This window comes from Phanerochaete carnosa (genome assembly GCF_000300595.1).
Source record: "Phanerochaete carnosa HHB-10118-sp unplaced genomic scaffold PHACAscaffold_6, whole genome shotgun sequence".
Taxonomy (NCBI): Eukaryota; Fungi; Basidiomycota; class Agaricomycetes; order Polyporales; family Phanerochaetaceae; genus Phanerochaete; species Phanerochaete carnosa.
This window is the reverse complement of record NW_006767633.1, coordinates 2628566-2649446: the sequence shown is the minus strand read 5'-3', so window position 1 is coordinate 2649446 and position 20881 is coordinate 2628566. Positions and strand designations below refer to the sequence as shown.

The following is a 20881-nucleotide window of genomic DNA, read 5'->3' as shown; positions in this document are numbered from 1 at the left end:
TACCAGCCTTCGCCTCTCTGTGTGCTTATTCTGACCACAGTGGCCACCTCCGCCCCGTCCTACGCCCATCATCGTCCCTTCCCACCTGACGACAACGAGCGAGCCATCGAACGCTCAGTCAGATCTGCCCCGTGCGCCTGCCGCTGAAGGCGGCGAGGCTGGTGCCTCGAAGTCCAAGGGCAAGTCAGCGGGGCGAAGTGCGATGTCGAGCTTGCATCGAGCTGTGCTAGAACGATTGGAGGTGCAGAAAGCGAGGAACGACCTGGAGGGGGTCGTGGAAAGAGAGCCGGACTCCTAACCCTGACGTCGATCTCTCCTAACCCTATTTTGATCTCACACAGTGTGCGCCCCGATTTGCCTCCGCTGTGCGAAGTGCTCACTGACCAATTCCAGGTTGACTTAGGGCTAGTGCTAGCTACTGCTTCTAGGAGCCCTTTATCTTGCTCAGGTTCGAATATATATCATGTGTGTCTGGTCTTAACGCATCTCTTGCCGCAAAGCTTTGCCCGGCAACTTCCTCATTTCGCTCATTTCTTGAAGACTCCTATGACGCAAACCGTCAATGCAGATACGAAAGCACAGGTCATCGCAGCCTATCACGATCATCCAGTGTTCCAGTGTTCGACCTGTTCTGCGACAATCGTCTGTATCCTACACTCTTATCAGATATGCAGAGCTGACGTGTTGACCCAAGGCCCTCCAGGACGAGCTAATCAGCAAGTCTTTCTCAGGACGGGATGGTCGCGGCTAGTAAGTCCTCGTTCCCATCTCGCCATGCGGTATTTTGAGCGCACCGACAGTCTCATGCACTCGGCTATCAATCTCAAGATGGGAAAGAGAGAAGAGCGTGGGCTTCTGTGGGTGTCTTTCGCTCTTCTCGTGTTGCGGACTGTGAGTCTGAACGGAGCTGAATGTAGGACTGGCGTGCATACTGTCGCGGACGTGTACTGCATGGGCTGCAACGAGCGGCTCGGCTGGCACTATGTCAAAGCCCCAGATAACGCGCAGAAGTACAAAGAAGGCAAGTAGCAGTGCGGATGTGAAATCGGGGATGCTGATCGACGACGCAGGAAAGTACCTGCTTGAGAGGGAGAAACTTGTCAAGGATAATGCTTGGAAGCTGGACGAGTAGTTTCGTTTAGGACTAGCTCGCGCATATGGCGTATTTGGCCCGACCTGTCGGGCATAAGCCTCTTCCGTCCGTGCAAATGTCTGCGCACTTTAAATACCGCTTTCCCGATTCATGCATCTGCTCTCTGGCTTTCTTGCCCTCTCCTCGCCCACGACGTACGATACGGTTCCACTGCGAGCTCGAGGGAGTGTTTCAAAGGGGGGACTTGCCGTTTTGAGAAACACGTGGTGTCGTACTTTGATAGTTGCTTGAGGATCGATGATTGTCCGCTTGCCACCGACTCTCTTTGTCCCACCACCATGCACGCTCTCCAGGTTCGTCGCATTTTCCCGCTCACACGCACCTCCGTGAGCGTACTGATCGCGCGTGCTGCCAGCAACAATACTGGGCGGTACGCGACTACTTGAGTCCTGTATGCCACTCTGCTTGATTTCGACGCAATGCATTCCGCTGAGGCAAGGTGTTTGATTAGGTTCTCAAAGAGAGCAAATTCAAGGAGCATGGGCGTATCACTCCTGGTGCGTGATGCAGCTTCGACTCTGCAAGAACCTGCTGCTGACTCGCGACACTAGAGGAGTTCATTGCTGCAGGAGACTTCCTGACGTACAAGTTTGGGGTCTGGACATGGTCCGTCGCTGCGTATACCCCGGCCCCTGCGGCCTCTCCACCCTATGTACTGACCATGCAGACAGGGAGAAAGCCGACCCAGGGAAGACGCGCGACTTTCTACCCGCCGACAAACAGTACCTGATGACGCGCGGGGTGCCATGCCTGCGCCGAGCAACGGCTCTCGCCTACACAGACGCAGACGAGGACGCAGAGCGGCTTGTCTCCTTTGGCGAGCTCTCGAGCACGGGCAAGGAGGAAGACGAGTGGGTCGAGACGCACGCTGGTCGCCCCGTGGGCGACGACGGTGTGGCGGACGCGGGCTACATCGACGAGATTCCGGACGTCGAAGACGGCCTGGCGCATGCGATGGCGAACACATCGTTATCGAGCGCGGGGGCGGGCCCGGATGAGATCCCGGATATTGATGAGATCCCGGACATGGAAGAGGAGGACTTGGAGGATGAGGACGATGCGGCTGTTGCAGCACCCAAAGTTACGTCGCCGACTGCCGGGGTCATCGACGGAAGGTGCGCCGTTGATGTGATGTCCTCCTTGTCTCACTCTCAACGCCCTGTGCAGTCAAGTTGAGGTAGCAAAGGGTAACCTCTTGCAAGTGCGGACGTACGACGTCCTCATCTCATACGACAAGTACTACCAGACACCGAGATTGTGGCTCATTGGTTATGATGAGGTACATATAAACCATGCTTATACTATGAGTACTGCTGATGAGTGTCCTACAATAGAACGGCAACCCGCTCACGCCGTCGCAAATATTTCAAGACATATCTGCCGAGCATGCGAAGAAGACGGTGACGATCGAGCCCTTCCCTCACAGCAACTCTCTACAGGCAGCATCCGTACATCCGTGTCGGCACGCTGAGGTCATGAAGAAGGTCATTGAGCGCATGAACCAGAGCGTAATTGAGGAGCAGCAAGCGCAGCGCAAGGGCACGTCCGCAGCGGCAGCCAAGGACAAAGGTGCCCAGAAGAAGTGGCTCTTCCGCCGCGCGAGCGGGAACAACGTCAAGGACGCGCAAGACGAGGATATAGAGGGTATGCGCGTCGACTTCTATCTCGTCGTCTTTCTCAAGTTCATCGCATCGATTGTGCCCACGATCGAGGTCGACTCGACGACGTCGTTCTGATCCCCGTTCCTCCCACCATCCGACGCTGTATTGCCCGCGCACACAATCATCCATCCGTTTCGGTCGGACAGTCCTTTTTTGTTTTTCGATTTGAGATACAAGTCTGTTGCTAGACGTATACCAGGTCTTTGGGTTTCGTTACCTTCTTCGATCCTCCTCCCTGTACCACTTGACTACTCACGATGCTCACGACGATGTATATATAGAATTATCAGCAATGGATTAGGCTTACAGTCGCCTCTAATGTGCTCTTTACTTGACAAGTGTGGAACACGAAGATGTTTAGCACTAATATAGCTGCTAGAGTCAGTCTGGCCTCTGGGATTGTTCCCACAGTAGTACGTGGCTCGTTCTCGCCGCATTAAACAAGCGTCCACTGACTTATGCAAAGCACAATTCCATTGTGATACCCAGGAATACAAAGAAGACAACGATAGATATATAGCAGCGCCAGTGAACCAAGAGATGTTTAAGTTTGCCACAACGACAAATCACAGATTATTTTACGCCGGAAAAGTCCACAAGGCATTGGGCAGCGACAACATTGGAAGTTTACCGACTGGACGTTTAAGTTGCGGTTCTAGGGGATGCACTTCTAGGACAAGCCGTCTAGGATTCTAGTTTGGGGCGGTATAGTGACTTAAGAAGACTTGGCCTCCTTCTGTTCCTCGGTGGTTGGCATGATCCACGGCTCGGAGGTCACCCACTGGTGGGCGGGGACACCGTTCTCGAAGAGCTTGACGCAAACGCCGGCGAAGCTGTAGTTTGCATCCAGTCAGTAACAACGCGTCATACTCGGGCGAGGAAAAACGGCACGGACTCCTTGAAGAACAGCTCCTCGTCGTCTGCGTACGCCCTGGCCCACTTCTTGAAGCTCTTGTCCTGGACGAGGACGTAGTCGGTGGGGAGCATCATGAGCGAGCGCGTGCCCTTGTCCTCGAGCTGGCGCGGGCCGTCCCACTTCTTCCAGACCCAGGTCTCGTCGAAGAGGAGCTTGAAGAACGAGTTGCTCACCGTCGCGGGCGAGAACGTCCAGGGGCCGTCCCAGCCCGAGCGGTCGCGGTGGCAGCGCCCGACGGCGTGGCCGCCCGAGAGCGCGACGATCTCGCGGTCGTCGAAGCCCATCCGCCCGAAGACCGCGCGCAGGTGGTCCGCGCCCTTCGCGCCGTCCGGCAGCCGCCCGTCGGGCGTCGCCTGCGCCGCGACGCCGTCGATGCGCCCCGGGCGCCATGGCACGTGCGGCCCGCCCATCTCCTGGATGGCCGTCACGGCACCGAGCGTCCAGAGGTCGCCGTACGAGACCCAGGGGAACTCCTTGTGGATCTCTTCCATCAGCTCCCGCGCGACGTGCAGGCCGTTGTTCGCGCCGTGCTGGGACTCGGGCGCAAACCGCATGGTCGCGTAGTTGCTGCAAGATAAGGGTTAGCTGAGGTCTCCGGGGCGCGGACGTAGGAAAGCGTACCTTCCACCGGTGCCGGACTCCTTGTCGAAAGTGCCAGAAGAATGCCAGCCGAGACGCAGGAAGATAGGGCCATAAGATCCGTCTGTTGCATTGCCACCATCAGCGCTCCGGAGACAGCTTACGAAGTCCTCGCGGTGCTCACCATCGTAGTCCTTATCAGCAGCCTCATCCATGACTTCAGCGACCTTGTTGTAAATCTTTGGAGGCCTCTAAGTATTCGCTGTAGCTTTCGCCGGCATTGAGGCACGCACCTTAATATAGTCCTCCTTTGTGGGCGTGAACTTGGCCGCGGCCTTTGCGCCTTGGATGCCAGACTTGGCGATAGTCTTCGCGGAGTCACCTTGGGAGGTGAAGACCCAGAATGCGACGCCTCCGAGGGCAGCAGCACCGAGGCCTGCATACAGCGCGGTACTCGACTTGGGAGCGGGTGTGGGGGTGGGCGGCTCTGTTGAGTACCTGCGCACGCTCGAGCGAACGGCAGAGCGCCTGAAAGCGGCAGGGGCGGGGGCAGCAGCCCGGTGGAGGGACGCGCGCAGTGCTGCAAAGGACATGGCAGTGAAACCAAACGGATGGAGGTTGTCGGGTCTCCCGGAGCAGGCTTTATGTATGGGCGGCGGCACAGTCGAGGACGAGCACGCTTTCCCCGCATCACGTGCGGTTAGTCACCTCCCGTGCACGTCCGTGGTCAGCATCTGTGATGATATCCACAGCCAGCGTCGACGGCGGCTGATAGGTCCGCAGGCCAATGAGCGTAGGATGGTTATCGTTGCTCCGTGCTCCGATTGGCAAGAGAAACGCATGCACCAGTACTCGCGGTATGTGCACGCACCTGCACCGTTTCCCCGTGCTTACTCTCTGACGCTAAAAGACGCGTTTGAGAGGTCGGATGGCGACGGGCATAGACGGACACCCGGGCGCGTACTGAAACGCCAGGCGCTAGAGCGGTCGACGGGGGACGATGACAAAACCTGGCGGGAATTTGGAATTGGTCGGGCGCGTGTGAAGTGGGTTCGTCTTTGTTAACGACGGCGCCGAGGTCATGTGCATTGCCATGCACATCTGCCATTGACCTATTTCGTCATCGCCTTCTGCTGCAGTCATGAGTGTATGAGCAGCCGCTCGAAAGACTCAGCAGCGAAGCATGCACGTACCGGACGATCCTTGGCCCTTGACTAATTTACCCCGTCTGCCAGAGATAACACCTGCGTTCGACGCCTCTGAAGGTGCTCGAAGGCCGGTCTCCGGCAATGAATTCGTCTACTTTGACTCTACTCCCGCATTCTGCTAGCGCTTCTCGCATTTGGCGGAGGAGCCGTTCCGGACTTGCAGACACACACACAAGAGTGTAAACGAGACGCCGTACACCTCGTCATTGTGGGCAAGCGGATACGAGAGCAGACGAAGGGGGCAAAAAGTGGCAGAAAAGGTGCATCTATATGCAAGCACACGACTCTATATACACTTCCTCAAGTCATGCGCCTCCGCTGAAACGCAGCGATCGGCAGTGGCCGACTGACCCAGGGGTGAGGCAGCTGACCCGCTGAATGTGCTCGGCGCGGGTTTGAATTGGGACGTTGGGAGGGGGGCGTCCAGGATTGGCACGAAATCAAAGCGAGTGAATGGGCTTCGGTTCGCACGAACAATGTGTTTCTGATGGCATTCAGCTGTGACACTGCAATACCCATTGAGACGTCAGCGGAATTAGATTGTGAACACTGGCGAAGTTTATGTGTCGCTTGTGAGTACGCGCGGCCGGAGAAAGGGGATATTATGGAGAGGGGGCTCACCTTCAGCCGACACGTCGACATTCCCAAGATCACACAGGACGAACTTCCTTGTCGCCCCAGTCGCGTTATTGGCAGAAGCTCCGTTAATGCTGCGCAACAAACAGAAAGTGACTAAGTAAAGGGTCCAAGGGACTCAGCCGAAGCAAGGCTCTGGAGGTGTGAGCCCGGCAGACCGACGCAGCCTCGCCAGACATATCCGGCATACCACGGGAATGATTGTGATTTACACCATACCTCCCCGAGCACCTCCGAGCTATGCCATAGAACACTTCCATACCAAAAAAAAAAAGCTCGTCGACAGCGAAAATGGACGGAGGCAGGCATCCTGAGGAACCCAGAATAATGTATACTTAGCCATCGGATCCTTGGGACATACCTTGACAGATTTTCCGAGACGTGACACTCTGAACTGCATTATACCACCGCACAGCACGTATCTGTCCTAGGAAAGCTCTAGAGTACACCGACCTCGACGCGCGCCCGGAAGACTAAAGGAGGAACACTCACGTCCCGAAAGATAGCTCATACGTCATGCACGGCGGGCCGTCACGATGGGAACAAGGGGGCACAGCCCTCCCGACGTGGGCGACGCTTGACGGGGGCGGGCGTCGGGGAGGACCGCTTCTTGCACAGGAATGGGCGCACAGGGCAGTGCACAGCGGGAAGGTGACGCTCGAAGCCCAGACTGGCCACGCTTCCCATTGGTCCAGGGGAGAGTCTAGATGATCGATAACTCCAGTCGCCCGTGAGAATGATGCGGACTTCCCTGGACCGCAGCGTCCAGCACCCGGGTCGCACTGCTTACGTCGGTGTGCGTCTGTCGTCAGCTCTTCCGGGCAGTGGGGGGCGGATGGCAGAACTTAACCTTATTTTGCAGGTTACGAGGCTCTGAGTGTCGTCTGCCATAGCCTCGTGTAATAATGCACAGAGTCACTCTAGGACTGCATATAAAAGGGGCTGGTGCAGGAGGACAGTGAAAACATCGAACACTCACCTACACACAACATCTCGCAAAGAATGGGCTTCCCACACGATCGCCACCCGACGCAGGGCCAGAGCCAGAGCCAGTGGCCGCCAGTCCCCTCGCCGACGCGCAACGTCGTCTACCTGCCCTACCCGCCAGCGGCATTCCCCTGGTTTGGGGTGCCATGCGTGTACCCGCAGCCTATGCAAATTCCTGTGCAATCGAGTGAGTGCACACAACATTGCGGCCCAGAGACGTACTTACGCGCACCCACTGTCCCCGTGTTCGCACCGTTCGCACCAGTCCGCCCCCAACGCGACACGCTGCACCCATGTATCGATGGAGGCAGGGTTCCGCTGCTCTTCGACGTGCGCGAGAACCCGCGGTGCGCGCTGCCTGAGTACGCGCGGTTCGCGGGCTTCAGCGTCTTCCCCGAGCCCGTGCGCGACCTGCGCCTCGTCGCGCGCGCGTTCCCGTGGCCGATCGAGATACGGAACGAGGTCGTCATGTGCGGCACGATCTGGGAGCGCGCGCACGCTGCGCTACGCAGGCCCGTCGCTGAGGCGGAGTGGGCGCTCGTGTGCCTTGACCCCGCGAAGAAGAGGACCGTGGAACGGGCGATGAAGAGGAGGGTGGACAGGGACCCTGCTGAGGAGAAGTCGCCGCTCAGGGTGGACTACCTCGGTGACGAGACGATGTTCATGGGCCTGGAGAAGGGCGAAGAGTTTGTGGAGAGCGTACTCCTGCCCGGGAAGAGGAAGGTCGAGACGTGGGTGATCAAGATGGGCAGGCGATGAGGCACAGTGGACAAGAGCAGGGATACCCAGATATACCATCGGAACTTGAAGACATGGACTTCACGGGACTATCATCGGTTGATTAGGAGACACAGATACAGTACATACCCGTATACCCTTAGTCTCGAAGTGTAGCACACGCGTCTGCCAGCCACGTTGAGGGCCAGCAGCCATAATCTATATCATATATTCAGCTAAAATTTCGAGCCTGACCTCAATTACCGAGTAGCACTTTGAGAATTTCCGACGCGGCAAAGGAGACCATCGCGGTCAAAGGCGAGAACGCGACCAAAAGCGCGGCGCCGCCGGCGCGCCTTGTTATCGCGCCTGTTTCACGTGACTTCTAAATTTCACGTCCAGTGGCTGCTGATTGGCTGCTGGTGGTTTTCTGCTCTCGTACTGTTTTTCCTGCTCTTTGTTATCCTGCCTTCCTTTGTCCTTACCCTTCGTTCAAAATGGTCTCGTTCCAGTAAGTACCCAGCCAGTCAACCAGCATGAATGCGGACAACTTACCCGATCTGTCTCAGATGCGAAGGTCTGCACGCTCCTCACTAGCACAGGCAGAGCCGCAGATATCCTGTCGCTGGGAGCTGACCCTATATGTAAACAGGATGTGGAGATGTGGTGAAGAAGCCTAAGCTTGACAACCACCGGTATCAGTGCCAATCTGCATTTACATGCATCGACTGCAGCACGACCTTCAACGGGCCCGCCGAGTACAAGGGCCACACGCAGTGCATTAGCGAGGCCGAGAAATATCAAAAGGGTCTTTACAAGGGCCCGAAAGACGTGCGTCTAGTCCCCTTTCTTTCCTCGCCTGACCTCACATACCCTCGAATCAACTGACTGGACCAGGGCCGGCAGGACAACCGATCCAACAATAACAACAACAGCAACAACCGCCGGCAGAACGTCCAGCAAAATGGCAGCCATGGCGGAGCAGGATCATCGGGTAAGTACCAGCCCTGGAGTCGCACGAACGACTGGGGAAGCGGCAGACCCCACGCGCCGCGATACGAGGGCACAGGTGCTAACGCCTCTCCCCTGGGCACTCCCGTGCGGATGTCGCCCGTCACGACTCCAGTTGCGCTTGAAGAAGACGCGGAGAAGGCCGAGTCTGCGAAGAGGCCCTCCGCTGAGAAATCTGAGGCCCAGTCGAGCAAGGCGGAGAGCAAGCAGAATGGCGATGTGAAGAAGGCGGGGGAGAAGGAGAAGAAGAAAGAGAAGAAGGATAAAAAAGACAAAAAGCGCAAAGCCGAAGATGCTGCTGTGTGTATTCTGTCTCTTCGGCCGTTCACCGTTGCTCATTCGCTGCAGGACGAGCCCGCGAAGAGGTCGAAGACGTCTCCTGAGCCTACCGCCGACTCATCTTCGGCGCCTGAAACCTCGGAAAAGGGAGATAAGAAGAGCAAGAAGGAGAAAAAGGAGGCGCGACGGGAGTCAGTTGTAGAAGTAACGTCGGAGCAGAAGGCGAGCGTAGAGGCGAACAGCGAGGGTAAGCAGAGCAAGGAAGCACAGATCAAGGAGGGCAAGGGGAGATAAGAAAAAGAAGGCAAAGAAGGAACAGACCGCAGAGGTAGCCGAACCTGCGACAGAATCAGTGGCGGGTGAGAAGAAGTCGAAAAAGTCGAAAAAGTCTAAGGAGAAGGTCTCTGAGGACACGATGGACGTCGACGCGCCGGTAGCGTCCGAAGCGAAAACGGAGGCGAAAGAAAGCAATAGAGATAGTAAGAAGGAGAAAAGGGACAAGAAGCACAAAAAGTGCAAGGGAGAGGGGGAGGCGGTCGCCAACTCATGATCTATCCCCATCTTGGACCTTGGTGTCCTGGTCCGATTTCGTTTTTATTTCAGTCTCGTCTCAGCATGCTCTCATTGCACCTTGCTTTCGATCTTTAGAGTGCTCATATCTTCTGTATCTCGGCGTGAATTTACGTCGCATTCGCAGAATGTTTGACCATGTTTGGTTGGGGCTTTGTGGCGCCGTATTCGAAGCTGTATGTTCCATCGTTTTTACACTGTGACTTTCCAATTCCAGGGATATCATTGTACAGCAGGACGTATTATACCAACGTTTGCTCCATCTTTCGATTTTTTCTCCATATCGAGATATTTTACAGCAAACCAGTCGTTCACGCAGCGGCGGAGACCGCGAATCCCATCGCCTGCTTCCCGATAGGGTCAACGATATCGTCCGGGGTGCCAATGCCAGCAAAGCCCGCCTCGCCCTCCCACTTGGGGAAGTCCGGCGGCGGCACGCCCGCGAGGAAACTCTCGCGCTGGCGCTGGACGTACTCGGCATTCACGGGCGTGTTGGGCATCGCAGGGATGTACATCACTGTCGAGCAATGAGGCACATGAGCACAATGGGTGGGGAGGTATAAGGGGAACACGCACCGCAGGAATCCTCTATGCCGGTATGCTCAATCTCGACAGCGTGAATCACGTCCTAGAGAGCTAGTTGCAGGAATGACTGACACGAGATGGGGAGGAGACTGGACATACGCAGTGCCAGAACACCATGTCGCCCGGTTTAACCTTCGGCACGCTCACCATCGTCTTGTCGAGCCGCAGGTGCGGATGCGTCTCCGTTTTCGGACGCGGTCCGCTGTAGCCTTTGTCGAGCGAGTAGATGCCCGGGAAGTCTTCAGACGTGATGTCTTCATAATAAGTGTCGTGTAAGACACGCGACGCAAGTAGTGACTAAGAAGCAACTCGCCGAATTTCCAGTTCTCGGCCTTGAAGAGATCGGCCTCGGAGATATCCTCAGAGACAGGCTTGAAAAAGGGCCGGAGAATGATGTAGGTGTTCGAGAGTAAGACGTCAGGGAAAACTTGAAGAGTTCCCTGATTCGGTGGTGTGATCTCGCTACACAGACGTTATGAGTCCTCATCAAAGGACCTGTACAGAATGCGCACATACCTGAGGGCGAGCCAGCCTTGATATGTTCTGAAGATTGAAGACTTCGGTGCCATTCAGTATCTTACTGCGACGGCAAGTGTAATGTAAACTCACTTGGTTTGGTCTGCCATATAACGAGTTGCGAGCGTTGATACGTCCTTCGAGGTCGTACGGGTCGTGTTGTCTCCAGTTTCCGTTTAGGATGTCCGCGAAGCAGCTCCGGAACGCGTCGTCTTCCCACCTCTCAATGCCACCACCTGAACGAGACCTCATCAGAAACTTTCCGTTGGAACTAGTCGACAGGTCAAGACAGACCATCGATATGCGGCGGGTGATTGTACCACTTGTTCCCGGGGTGCCGCATGCGGAAGCGGTCGGCATAACTGAGCGGCGTAAACAGGTCGACATCGGGGAGTTCCTGCTGAGACTTGACATGGTAAAATTTGTTGAGCCACGCGGTTGCAGCTAGTACGTTCGGATCGGCGCGGGCACGGACTTGGGACTTGGTCCAGCTGTGTGTCGAAACGAGAAATGTCGAAATGAGAAATCAGCTCCGTCATGACACGGGTGGAGAACGGCCTTTTCTTACTAGAGCTGGAAGAACTGCTTATCTTCCTCAGGGAAACCTGCATGGTTCATGTCAGCGAGTTGCCATGAAGAACGCTCTCCATTTGCTGACCTTGCACAGGATTCGCCTTGACATACTCGCGAAGATCATCTTTCCAAGATGTAGCCTCGACATCGTCCACAACGTCCTTAATGACAACGCATCCCCTGCGCCGAATTACGTCCAATTTCTCCTGAGGGAGGTTCTCAAGAGCAGAGAACTGCACATGTGGTATGCTCTGCGCGAATATGAGAACTCCTGCTCTGGCGTTCACCGCCGGACTGAAAACTCACGTCTGATCCCTGGCTCGCAATCTCCTCCGTCACCTTGTCGAGCTCGCTGAGGAGGTCGACCCACGCTTTGGTAACGCGGGTCTCGAAGTCCGGGTACGACACAGCTATCTGACGCTTGATCTCCGCAAAACGAGGGGGGCATGGACCAAACACGGGTTGGGACATCTTAGAGTTGCGAGTACTCTTCGCAGTAACACAGATGCTTCTGGATGTTGTAGATACGACGTTCGCACCAAGTTTCACAAGGACTTATATACAAAAATCGCATGCCGAAAACGCTGCCACCTGAAGCTGAGAAACACGGACCGCATTCTGTGTGATACTGTGGTCACAAGGTACGGGGCGCAGTCTCACAAGTACGGCGAGGACGGCACGCGGCTGATAGGTATTGATAGCATGTGTGCCAACTGTCGAAAGTGGAAGTTTGGGGTAAGATAGAAGGGGTAAGGACAGAAAGTAACAATTCCTATATAGGCGTCTAATATGTAAGTACAATTATTTGCCTCTCATAATACAGTAAGTAAACGCTGCTCACTTACTGACGCCACTCGTTCAAGGTCTCTTATTGGCTGCCACCAGCCGCGACGAGACATTCAGCTTAAGTCGCACCGACTACTTTCCTGAGATGCCTTCTGAGCTTGTGAGCATCCTTCAGCAGAGATGCCACTAGTTTTGGTAAGTCGCAGGACTTCTCTGGATGAAGTTTGCACAGCTCAGATCCTCGAGTACTAAGACATACAGCTGCATAGTGTTAGCTCATTGGACGATCCTGTGTTTTCGCACGGATCGATCCCACAATGCCGTCCTTTAGTGATATCAATCTGCAAACGTGCAAATATCTTTGTTTTCATCCCATGAAAGTCGAGCCTATGAGCAAACCACTTCCTTTCCGTCAAGCGTACTTGCAGTAGCTGATCATTCGTCAGGCCTTCGGTGTCATCTCAACGTGAATATGTCCCATCGGTGTTGTTCGTCGCTATGCTGCATTGTACTTATAGCTGGTTGCTAGGCAGAAGGCCTGACGTGCCTGAATCTTGCCGACAGCCCGTCAAACGCGTCCTGATGCGCTTTAACGGCACGTCACATTTTAAGATCTAACCATCCCAACTGGCAGATGTGTCTCACTTGGACAGCTGCCTAAATGCTAACTTGCCGTGGATGAGCAGCCAGACATATTTATCCTTTGTCTCGTCCCTGCACGAGGGATAGCCGGCGGAACTGGTAAATGCGCACAAAGATGCTTAGAGCCATGCACGTCGACCTATAAAAGCCACACGGCGGCCCTTAGGTAGACTTCATAGCCCGCCGCCTTCCCTTTCCCTTCTTTTCAGTTCGCCCGACTCTCCTTAAACGATGCTTTCATCCCACATCCTCACCTTCCTGACCGCTGCTTCTGTTGCTTTTGCGGCCCCTTCGCGTCGAACGGGCTCGCGCTGCAGCACGGCGAAGGACACTCTCGTTTTGCCGAGCACCGCCAACTCGTCCACAATGCCTCTCGTTCCCCCGCCTCCGGGTCCACCATCGTTCTTTGGCCTTGGTGTCGGTACGCAGAACTACACGTGCGCGAGCACTGGGACGTACTCGTACGTTATGTTTGGTGCTTACGGTTGCTGAACGTTGGCGAATCATCTACAGATCCATTGGGGCTGTCGCGGAGATCTTCGACATCTCTTGTCTTCCTGAGCCGACCTTTGACCTCATCACAGACATCGCCTATGATGCCTGGAAAGCCGCTCCTGAAAGCATTACTGCGTTGTCGCTGATCAACACCATCTCGGAGCTAAGCCCCGGTGTTGTACTTGGCCAGCACTTCTTCATCGACAACCCCACGGGCTCGGGCCTCAGCCCGGAGTGGGACTTCACGTCCGCGAGCGAGGCCGGCAATCCTAATGCCTTCGTGGTCGGCGCGACGACAGGCTCCGTCCCCGCGCCAAGCAACCCCACAGTCAACATCAATTGGCTGAGTCTTAAGAGCGTGGAGGGCGAACTCGCCACTGCTATCTACAGGGTGAGCACCCAGGGCGGGCAACCGCCTGCTTCTGTAAGTGTTGAGGTGCATCCAACTCTGTCACCAATTTGCTAAGTGAACTGCGCTTAGTGCACTCCTGGTTCCGCGAACATTACCGTACGCTACACCGCTCAATACGGTGAGTCGACCATAATCCTAGTCGTATTGCCAGACATGGCTCACATTTTTTGTAGTTTTCTATGGCAGCTCGCTTTAGAGTTATGTTGTATTTCTAGTCGAGCAACAGTCCCGACCTCGAAGGCTTTTTTCTACTTCCTTCGATTGCTGCACCTTGTAGTTGGACTCATGGAGCTGCATATCTCCTGTGGAGACCGATATTCCTCTTTTAAAAACGACGATTACCCGAGTTACGCTGTTCCTGTGACACTATTGCAGATTAGCGATTTGTATTCGTTGCAGACGCGACGACGTTTATCCATTTGTTCGCACTTGCAAGCTTATCCTTCCCTTAACGGGGGGGTGGGGGGGTTCTGAGTTATGCCGTTCTTGTGACACCATTACAGATTGGGTATTTGTATTCGTTGTAGATATATGCGACTTGTACAACTGGCCGTCCTGTTGAATGCGCTCCATATTGACAGAGCGAGTGCGCGAGCGGCTGCAGGCTGCGTTCTTAAGACACGTGCGCGAAATTGATGACTACCAAAATTTGAAGCTTTCTTCCGTAGTTGGACACCACAATGAAGAGCACAAATGAGATTCGTAAAGAGCCTGTAGTTGTCATACGGTGGCGCTCGCCAGGACTGGCCGATCCGCGGGCCGCTGGCCAGCGAGTTGTGGTAAATGACTTCAACATGCGGCGCGCTCGGCTACTGCGTCGCTTCCCACTCAACATTTCACACCGGCACCATCGACCACTCGGAAGTTCCTTGCATATCCTTACCCTTCACTGATTGTCATACTTCAACAAAAATGATCATCCCCTTATTGGGATTACGCTCGCTGCGTTGCCTCACACTCAAAGCTGGCGCAGTTGTGAGACACGTCTCTGGTGCTTTATCGTCTACTGCTGCGGGATGATCAGACAGTCTTGGAGGAGCGCTTGCTCCCAGCCACCACGCCACTCGCTCTGATCGAACTGTGTGGCATCCTAGGTCGCAGACTGCGCATCACGCTGAGCACGACCGTCGTCATGGAGGTAGAGTCAAAGGATAATGCGGGCAATGCCATGCAGGCCTGTAACATTCACGATCTACTGACTGGCATTGGACCGAGGCACCCTGAATATCCTCATTAAACTAAATGATCCGAAAACGTATGCTCTAGCATGGATTTTTCTGGTGGCTCGCGGTGACTAGACTGCGCTAGGCAAACTGTTCTGGAGAGCAACGCTACCGGCGTTTTAGGAAATGGGCGCGTCAGAGTCCGCGGCGTTGACCGAGCATCCTCATCCTCGTCCTCGTCCTCGTCCTCGTCTCAAGCTGTGGACTGTAGACGCGCCAACGATCGAGATGAGATAGGTAAATAGAGTAAGCTAACGCGCTTTTTTCACATAGAGATCGCTGCCCACTCTCTGCCCTGCAGCCGCGGGAGGTTGCGTGCGAAATTCAGTTTTGTGCGGGCTCCCATGTGCCGTTGTTTCACATTCAGAGTCGCTCCTTAGACACGACAATCATGTGGCCATTTGAGACCAGATATCCTGAGTATCTGCCCTCCGAAGTGCAGCAGGAATACGACTACATTATAGTCGGTGGTAAGTCGCCACGTCACTACAGCCCATGTGGTCTTGCTGCACAATCCTTAGCACAAGCGCAGAGAAGCACGACAGAGACTCACAAGGTTGGAGCCGACACCATCGAGCTCGTGTACCACCGGGACGCCTACTTGTTGCAGATGGTTTGCTGGGCCAATGCCACTGTTCGAGCAAGAGCACGTTAGTACATCTTAGTCAGACCTTGGTACAGGCGAGACGGTGACCTGAGCATCAGCAGCTGCGGCGTTGTGATCGCACCACAGCACAGCACGACCTCCTTTCTGGCGGCCACGAATCGCGTGGACGACCCAGGCTTTGTCCCCTGCAGGATGACACCAGTCGCTCTGAGTGTACCGGTGGCTGATTGCTTAACCTCGACCTTGCATGCGATTGTCTTCGTACAGATGTGCAGATTTTCGCGATGGGCGAGGACAAAGTGTTTGGGGAGATAGGCTCGGAAGGTGCTACTGCGGTAGCCGTCCTGTGCGGTTGTCAGGTGCAAGAGGAAACATCCTGATGTTGGCAGACGTGCGTCGTTCACGTCGTTGCAGATGGCGAAGCCAAGTTTCTCGGCTGCGTGAGCAATCCTGCAGGGAAACTATCGGCCTGGACGAACCAAAATTGATGCTTCAATGGTGAACTTACTCTCGAGATACCCCAAATTTGAAATTTGGAGGCGGAGCCTGGACCTGCAACGGCCCTGGTACAAAGTCAGGAGCGGAAAAGCGGAGCAGCTAGTCATCTCACCGCTCTTCCCATAGTGGGCGTGTGTGACGGGACTCCAATGTCCCTCAGCTTTCTCAAAGTATGGCCTGAGTTCCTCATAGCTCCACCCTTGGCGTCCACTCTCTGCCCAGGCGTTATAGTCCCCAGGCACACCTCGAGTATATTGCAAGCCGTTGATCCTGGACGTCCCACCGAGTCCCTTGCCCGTGACGATCTCAGTTGTCGCGTCGCCGCGCAGCCGGCTCTGCAGCACGACGCTATGCTTCTTATCAGAGAATTGGTGCGTCGAGACCAGCGGCGTCTTGTCAAGCCAATTATCTCTGGCATCGCCGCGCTCAATGAGCAGGATGCTCAAGTTACGCTCTTCGGCAAGACGCCGCGCTAAGACACAGCCCGCGGTGCCACCTTCGAGATTGCAGTGGGATCAGCGGTCTGTTGAAGCAAGTACGCCGCTCTATTACTATGCGCCGATCTGGGACACCTGGATCGCGCTGTTCTTGAGGCCATGGTGGCTCCTATGGCAGCTCCTCCGCTTCCTCTTCTTCGGTGACGGTTGGCTGCGCGACCACTATATGGAGGCGGGCGTGTACACCCGCGCCGATTACCTGGACGAGGACATGAGGCAAAAAGTGCTCGACGAGCAGCAGCGAGACGCAGCGCGACCAGATAATGTGCCTGATATTGAGATCATGACGGTGCGTGTCTCGAGAGCTTGCGTCTCCGGTGTAATTTCACTCATCGAACACTACCCAGGGCGCAGTCTGCGACTTCACCTACCCCGACTACGACAAGTCCAAAGGGGGCTACACTATGCTCCCCGCCGTCCTCCGCCCACACTCCCGAGGGACCATACGGCTGTGCTCCTTGAATCCTCTCGACCCGCCCCTTATGGAGCTTAACTTCCTAAGCGCGCCCGCCGATCGTAAGACATTGCGCACGGCAGTGCGGCTCTGCATGCGGATCGCAGGTACGATGCACGCCAACGGGTACGGCACGAGACCGCTGCGTGCACCGCGCAGTGCGGAGGAGGCGGACGTAGACGAATATATCGACGCGACCGGTATGAGCTTCCTGCACTACAGCAGCACGTGTCGCATGGCGCCGCGCGACGATCCCGAGCCGGGGGTCGTGGATGACGAACTGCGGGTGCATGGGATAGCGAACCTGAGGGTCTGCGATGCGAGTGTCTTTCCACAGATTCCGGCGGCGCACCTGCTGGCACCCGTCGTTGTTGTTGCGGAGAAATGCGCTGAGATGATAAAAAAGGCTGTAGGAGGGATTGAGAAGTAGAAACACGATTATCACTTTGGGGAATTTGTGCTTCATCACGAGATGTGCGCTGCTCTGACACCATAAGGAGCACCTCAGTACTGTTTTAAATTATCGTAGTGAGAGCAGAGACTGAGCTGAACCATAGATATACAATCGAACAATCTAGAGAGCGCCAGGACTTTGCAAGAAAATCAGCGATCCCTACGCCCTCCACGTTGCTTTGATCATGTCCGCACACTTCTCTGCCACAACAGCAACCGGCGCTTGCAAGTGCGCTGCAGGCACCTGCGGGAACATGCTCGCGTCCGCAATTCTCAAGTTCGTGAACCCGTGCACCCGCAGTTCGTCGTCCACGACCCCAGGCTCGGGATCGTCGCGTGGCGCCATGCGACATGTGCTACTGTAATGCAGGCAGCTCCGGCTGTTTCCCGCGATGAACGCGTCGAGCGCGTCGTCATCGAGGCTCTGCGGCGCCTTGAAGTAGCCCACGGGGTATCCGTCCTTCTCCATCTCGCGCACGATGCGCATGCACAATCGGACACCCGTGCGCATGGTCGTGCGATCGCGCGTGTCGGAGAGGCAGTTCAGGTTGACGATGGGCTGCTCGAGCGGGTCCGAGGAGCGCAAGCGGAGGGTGCCCCGCGAGAAGGGTCGCAGCAGCGCGGCAACCATCGAGAACCCGCCCCGCTTGCGGTCGTACTTTGGAGATTGCCACTCGCATACTGAGACCTGTCGTCATCATCAGCTTACCTTGGCTTGTCGAGAAAGAAAAGGAGAGCGTACAGCTATGATCTCGAGATCTGGGATGTTCTCTGGCCTCGATGGGTCTTTGTCTTCCTCGGTGAGCGGCTTTTGCCCCGAGTCCGCGTCCAGCCAGCGCGCGCAAGTAAGGATGCATACTTCGACAAGCGATGTGAGGAACCAGCCGTCACCGAAAATGAAGTAGCGCAGGAGCTGGTAAAGGAGGTACCATGGCCGCCGGACGAGCAGATAGAGCGAATGTTCGAGCGGGCATTGTAGGTCAACGTGAGGGCCCAAGTGGTCTTGCTATGCTCGAAGTCAGCAGGGACGCTGGAAGGAGAGGGCAGGAATGTACCAGGTTTGAGCCGACGCCCTCAAGAATGTGCACAACTGGAACCCCAATGTCACGTAAGTGTTTCTCAGGGCCAATGCCGCTATATGCGCGAAGAGTTGAAGAATGTATGCAGGATGTGCCGAGGTCTACTCGCACCTGAGCATTAACACCTGGGGGGTACGCAACGCGCCCGAGCACAGGATGACCTCCCTCCGGGCCTTAACAAACACACTCGCCGCGCCAGGCGTCGCACTTTGTACGACTACGCCCGTAGCCCTCAGGTTCCCGTCTGCCAGCGGCTCCATCTCGATCTTCCGCGCGACGGTGTTCACGCACAAGTGCAGATTCCGGCTATGTGCGAGGGCAAACTCTTTCGGGAGGAATGCGCGGAACGTGCTGTGTCGGGTGCCCGACGAGTCGATAGTGTGGTGGGTAAGGAAGCACCCCGAGGTCGGCAGTTTCGGGTCATTGACGTCCTTTCCATAGGTGAAGCCTGCTTTCTGGGAACTCCTAATAATGCTGGGAGCGCGTATACGGAGTCATTCACAGGCAATTGTGGATATATGCGCAAAATTACGCACTGTTCGTTAAGACCGAACTTGAAGGTGGATGGCGGGGCCTGGATATTCCATAGACCTGCAAAGCGTGAGTATCTTGCTTCTCCTGAGAGGGTCAGCAAGCAACGCACCTTCAGTGCCATAATGTGCATTCGTGGCAGGATTGTACAGGCATTCTGTGCGCTCGAAGTACGGTAGCAGCTCCGAGTAGCTCCATCCCTTGCGCCCCGCCTGCGCCCAAGCGTTGTACTCGCCCGACGTGCCGCGACTGTACTGCATCGAATTGATCCTTGAGGTCCCACCAAGGCCCTTGCCGGAGATAATGTCCGTCTTCTGACCAAGCATGTCCGCCTCCAGGACCATGCTGTGTTTGCGGTCGGACCAGTAGTGTGTCGACGGTAGCGGAAAGCGGTCGAGCCAGATATCGCGTGCGTCGCCTCGCTCAATGACAAGCACGGTGCCATTTCTATCCTCGGCGAGCCGGCGAGCCAAGACACACCCACCCGTTCCGCCTGGGTCGTGCAAAGCGTAAGCATAGGCAAAAAACGTGGCTTCACGATGTGTTACCTCCTACGATGACATAGTCATACTCTGCTCTCAATTGTTGCGGTGTGAGCGTGGGGTACGGCGTCGGGAAAGGCCACATTGTCGACAAGTTATGGTTGCGATCTTCAGATGCGCACTGTTAACAAGCGTCGTGGGGGGTGGAAGTGGGACTATGTAGTAAACCGCAGCTATCGCAAACTCCGAGCTGCCCGCGTAGTGCCATAATGATTTGTGTCTCAGGGAGGGTGACACGGACTCGAGACGCTCGAGGTCAGGGTGAATTATCCGCGACGCGTCTCGCGTCTTGATTGCGAACGCAAAGTTCAAATTTTCAAACGGTACGCTATGGCGGCCCGTTTGTATGGCGGCCCGTTTGCACAAAAATTAGCGCGGCATACAAATTCAAATCCCGCCGTCAAAAACATAAGTAATGCCGGTAAACGCGTTCAACTCCGCCGTCAAATAATAACTGACCGCCGTCAAACGAAGTCTCGCCGGCAAAGAAAGACTTGCTCGCCGGTAAACAATGTTAATTTGCACAGGTAGTCACTTTGCTATTAAAGCAGATGCAATATGCTGAATATTAGGGATTGTGTACGCACGGAAGACTGTCAGATCATGCCCTAAACATGGGCATAGGCCGCTGCCAGTGCTAGTGAGGTTTGAGCACACAGTATAGAATAAACGCAGTAAGAGCAGCAAAGCTTGATCGCCCAGAGTTAGCCACACAAGTTTACATTACACTTAGCCGTCTAATATGAGCAACACACGACCACTTCGGAGTCAAGAAGGTCAGCAGGTGTCATACTTAGTACTTACCCAAATGAGCATCAGGAAGCAGCGTCTGACTACGTAGCGAGGGCGCTTGCTACCCTGAGCCACCGCATCTGCCCTTGTCGGGTAGCGCACGCGTAGAGGCTCAGGAGTGCCTGGTAGTACCCAGTGGCAGCGCACACATTTTAGGGGTCACTACGGTATGCCAGAAGTTATATATTGGTTATTCAAGCTACAATGTGCAAATTTGTATGCGGGACACACACCTATGTCATTACTGGACTAAAATTAGATTAATGCACCGAAGAGCAGCACTCCAAGGCAAACTCGTGTGGATGTTCAAGCTCAAGCTCAAGAGGCGTCTGCCAAAGTACAAAGACGTCTGCCCTAAAGTGTTGGATGATGGCGCGATGGACGAAGGTAAGCGCTCGAACATCTCGTCGTCCCAGCTTCCACATCAGCCCATGGTAATGCAGCTCGACCATCCCTTCGGTATGCTGCCGAGACTATAG

The 20881-nt window shown here is 55.4% G+C and overlaps 9 protein-coding genes across 9 annotated transcripts in view; 5 read left to right on the top strand and 4 right to left on the bottom strand.

The window, feature by feature from the left end:
• The window catches only part of PHACADRAFT_258673 (uncharacterized protein), a 4693-nt gene extending 3454 nt beyond the window's left edge, over window positions 1-1239 (top strand). The window contains exons 2-7 of the mRNA XM_007397297.1: window positions 41-342; window positions 394-642; window positions 695-750; window positions 801-857; window positions 918-1021; window positions 1071-1239. Of these exons, the coding sequence (XP_007397359.1) occupies window positions 547-642; window positions 695-750; window positions 801-857; window positions 918-1021; window positions 1071-1132 (375 nt within the window). The 5' untranslated portion in view covers window positions 41-342; window positions 394-546 and the 3' untranslated portion in view covers window positions 1133-1239. The remainder of the gene's footprint in view (window positions 1-40; window positions 343-393; window positions 643-694; window positions 751-800; window positions 858-917; window positions 1022-1070) is intronic.
• Window positions 1240-1426: 187 nt separating this feature from the next.
• PHACADRAFT_258671 (uncharacterized protein) lies at window positions 1427-3116 on the top strand. The gene is made up of 7 exons (XM_007397296.1): window positions 1427-1446; window positions 1509-1544; window positions 1605-1650; window positions 1705-1759; window positions 1825-2268; window positions 2321-2432; window positions 2488-3116. Exons 1-7 carry the CDS (start codon window positions 1432-1434, stop codon window positions 2887-2889), a joined length of 1110 nt encoding a protein of 369 aa, XP_007397358.1. The 5' UTR covers window positions 1427-1431; the 3' UTR covers window positions 2890-3116.
• A 177-nt stretch (window positions 3117-3293) lies between these two features.
• PHACADRAFT_258667 (uncharacterized protein) lies at window positions 3294-5760 on the bottom strand. Its single transcript, XM_007397295.1, has 6 exons — window positions 5503-5760; window positions 4603-5442; window positions 4494-4548; window positions 4352-4433; window positions 3710-4297; window positions 3294-3647 (listed from the first exon to the last, which is right to left on the bottom strand). The coding sequence occupies exons 2-6, from the start codon at window positions 4900-4902 to the stop codon at window positions 3530-3532; spliced, it is 1143 nt and encodes a 380-aa protein (XP_007397357.1). The 5' UTR covers window positions 4903-5442; window positions 5503-5760; the 3' UTR covers window positions 3294-3529.
• A 171-nt stretch (window positions 5761-5931) lies between these two features.
• PHACADRAFT_258664 (uncharacterized protein) lies at window positions 5932-8098 on the top strand (the record flags this gene model as incomplete). The annotated part of the gene is made up of 5 exons (XM_007397294.1): window positions 5932-6066; window positions 6139-6231; window positions 6645-6845; window positions 7192-7327; window positions 7406-8098. Coding segments are annotated over exons 4-5 (343 nt in total), but the record flags the coding sequence as incomplete, so codon positions are not given.
• Window positions 8099-8346: 248 nt separating this feature from the next.
• On the bottom strand, window positions 8347-11874 carry PHACADRAFT_258661 (uncharacterized protein). The gene is made up of 14 exons (XM_007397293.1): window positions 11698-11874; window positions 11477-11642; window positions 11387-11423; window positions 11113-11309; window positions 10912-11054; window positions 10819-10859; window positions 10616-10764; window positions 10402-10556; window positions 10294-10345; window positions 9217-10234; window positions 8755-9168; window positions 8508-8688; window positions 8427-8432; window positions 8347-8368 (listed from the first exon to the last, which is right to left on the bottom strand). The coding sequence occupies exons 1-10, from the start codon at window positions 11860-11862 to the stop codon at window positions 10029-10031; spliced, it is 1311 nt and encodes a 436-aa protein (XP_007397355.1). The 5' UTR covers window positions 11863-11874; the 3' UTR covers window positions 8347-8368; window positions 8427-8432; window positions 8508-8688; window positions 8755-9168; window positions 9217-10028.
• Window positions 11875-13185: 1311 nt separating this feature from the next.
• PHACADRAFT_163069 (uncharacterized protein) lies at window positions 13186-13922 on the top strand (the record flags this gene model as incomplete). Its single annotated transcript, XM_007397292.1, has 4 exons — window positions 13186-13280; window positions 13333-13738; window positions 13796-13844; window positions 13900-13922. The coding sequence occupies 4 exons, from the start codon at window positions 13186-13188 to the stop codon at window positions 13920-13922; spliced, it is 573 nt and encodes a 190-aa protein (XP_007397354.1).
• A 1485-nt stretch (window positions 13923-15407) lies between these two features.
• PHACADRAFT_197102 (uncharacterized protein) lies at window positions 15408-16652 on the bottom strand (the record flags this gene model as incomplete). Its single annotated transcript, XM_007397291.1, has 6 exons — window positions 15408-15455; window positions 15503-15581; window positions 15629-16006; window positions 16065-16119; window positions 16167-16550; window positions 16607-16652. 6 exons carry the CDS (start codon window positions 16650-16652, stop codon window positions 15408-15410), a joined length of 990 nt encoding a protein of 329 aa, XP_007397353.1.
• Window positions 16653-16955: 303 nt separating this feature from the next.
• On the top strand, window positions 16956-17435 carry PHACADRAFT_97239 (uncharacterized protein; the record flags this gene model as incomplete). The annotated part of the gene is made up of 1 exon (XM_007397290.1): window positions 16956-17435. The coding sequence occupies one exon, from the start codon at window positions 16956-16958 to the stop codon at window positions 17433-17435; it is 480 nt and encodes a 159-aa protein (XP_007397352.1).
• A 183-nt stretch (window positions 17436-17618) lies between these two features.
• Window positions 17619-19860, bottom strand: PHACADRAFT_146831 (uncharacterized protein; the record flags this gene model as incomplete). Its single annotated transcript, XM_007397289.1, has 6 exons — window positions 19617-19860; window positions 19177-19561; window positions 18649-19011; window positions 18514-18592; window positions 18201-18464; window positions 17619-18131 (listed from the first exon to the last, which is right to left on the bottom strand). Exons 1-6 carry the CDS (start codon window positions 19693-19695, stop codon window positions 17619-17621), a joined length of 1683 nt encoding a protein of 560 aa, XP_007397351.1. The 5' UTR covers window positions 19696-19860.
• Between the last annotated feature and the right edge of the window lie 1021 nt (window positions 19861-20881).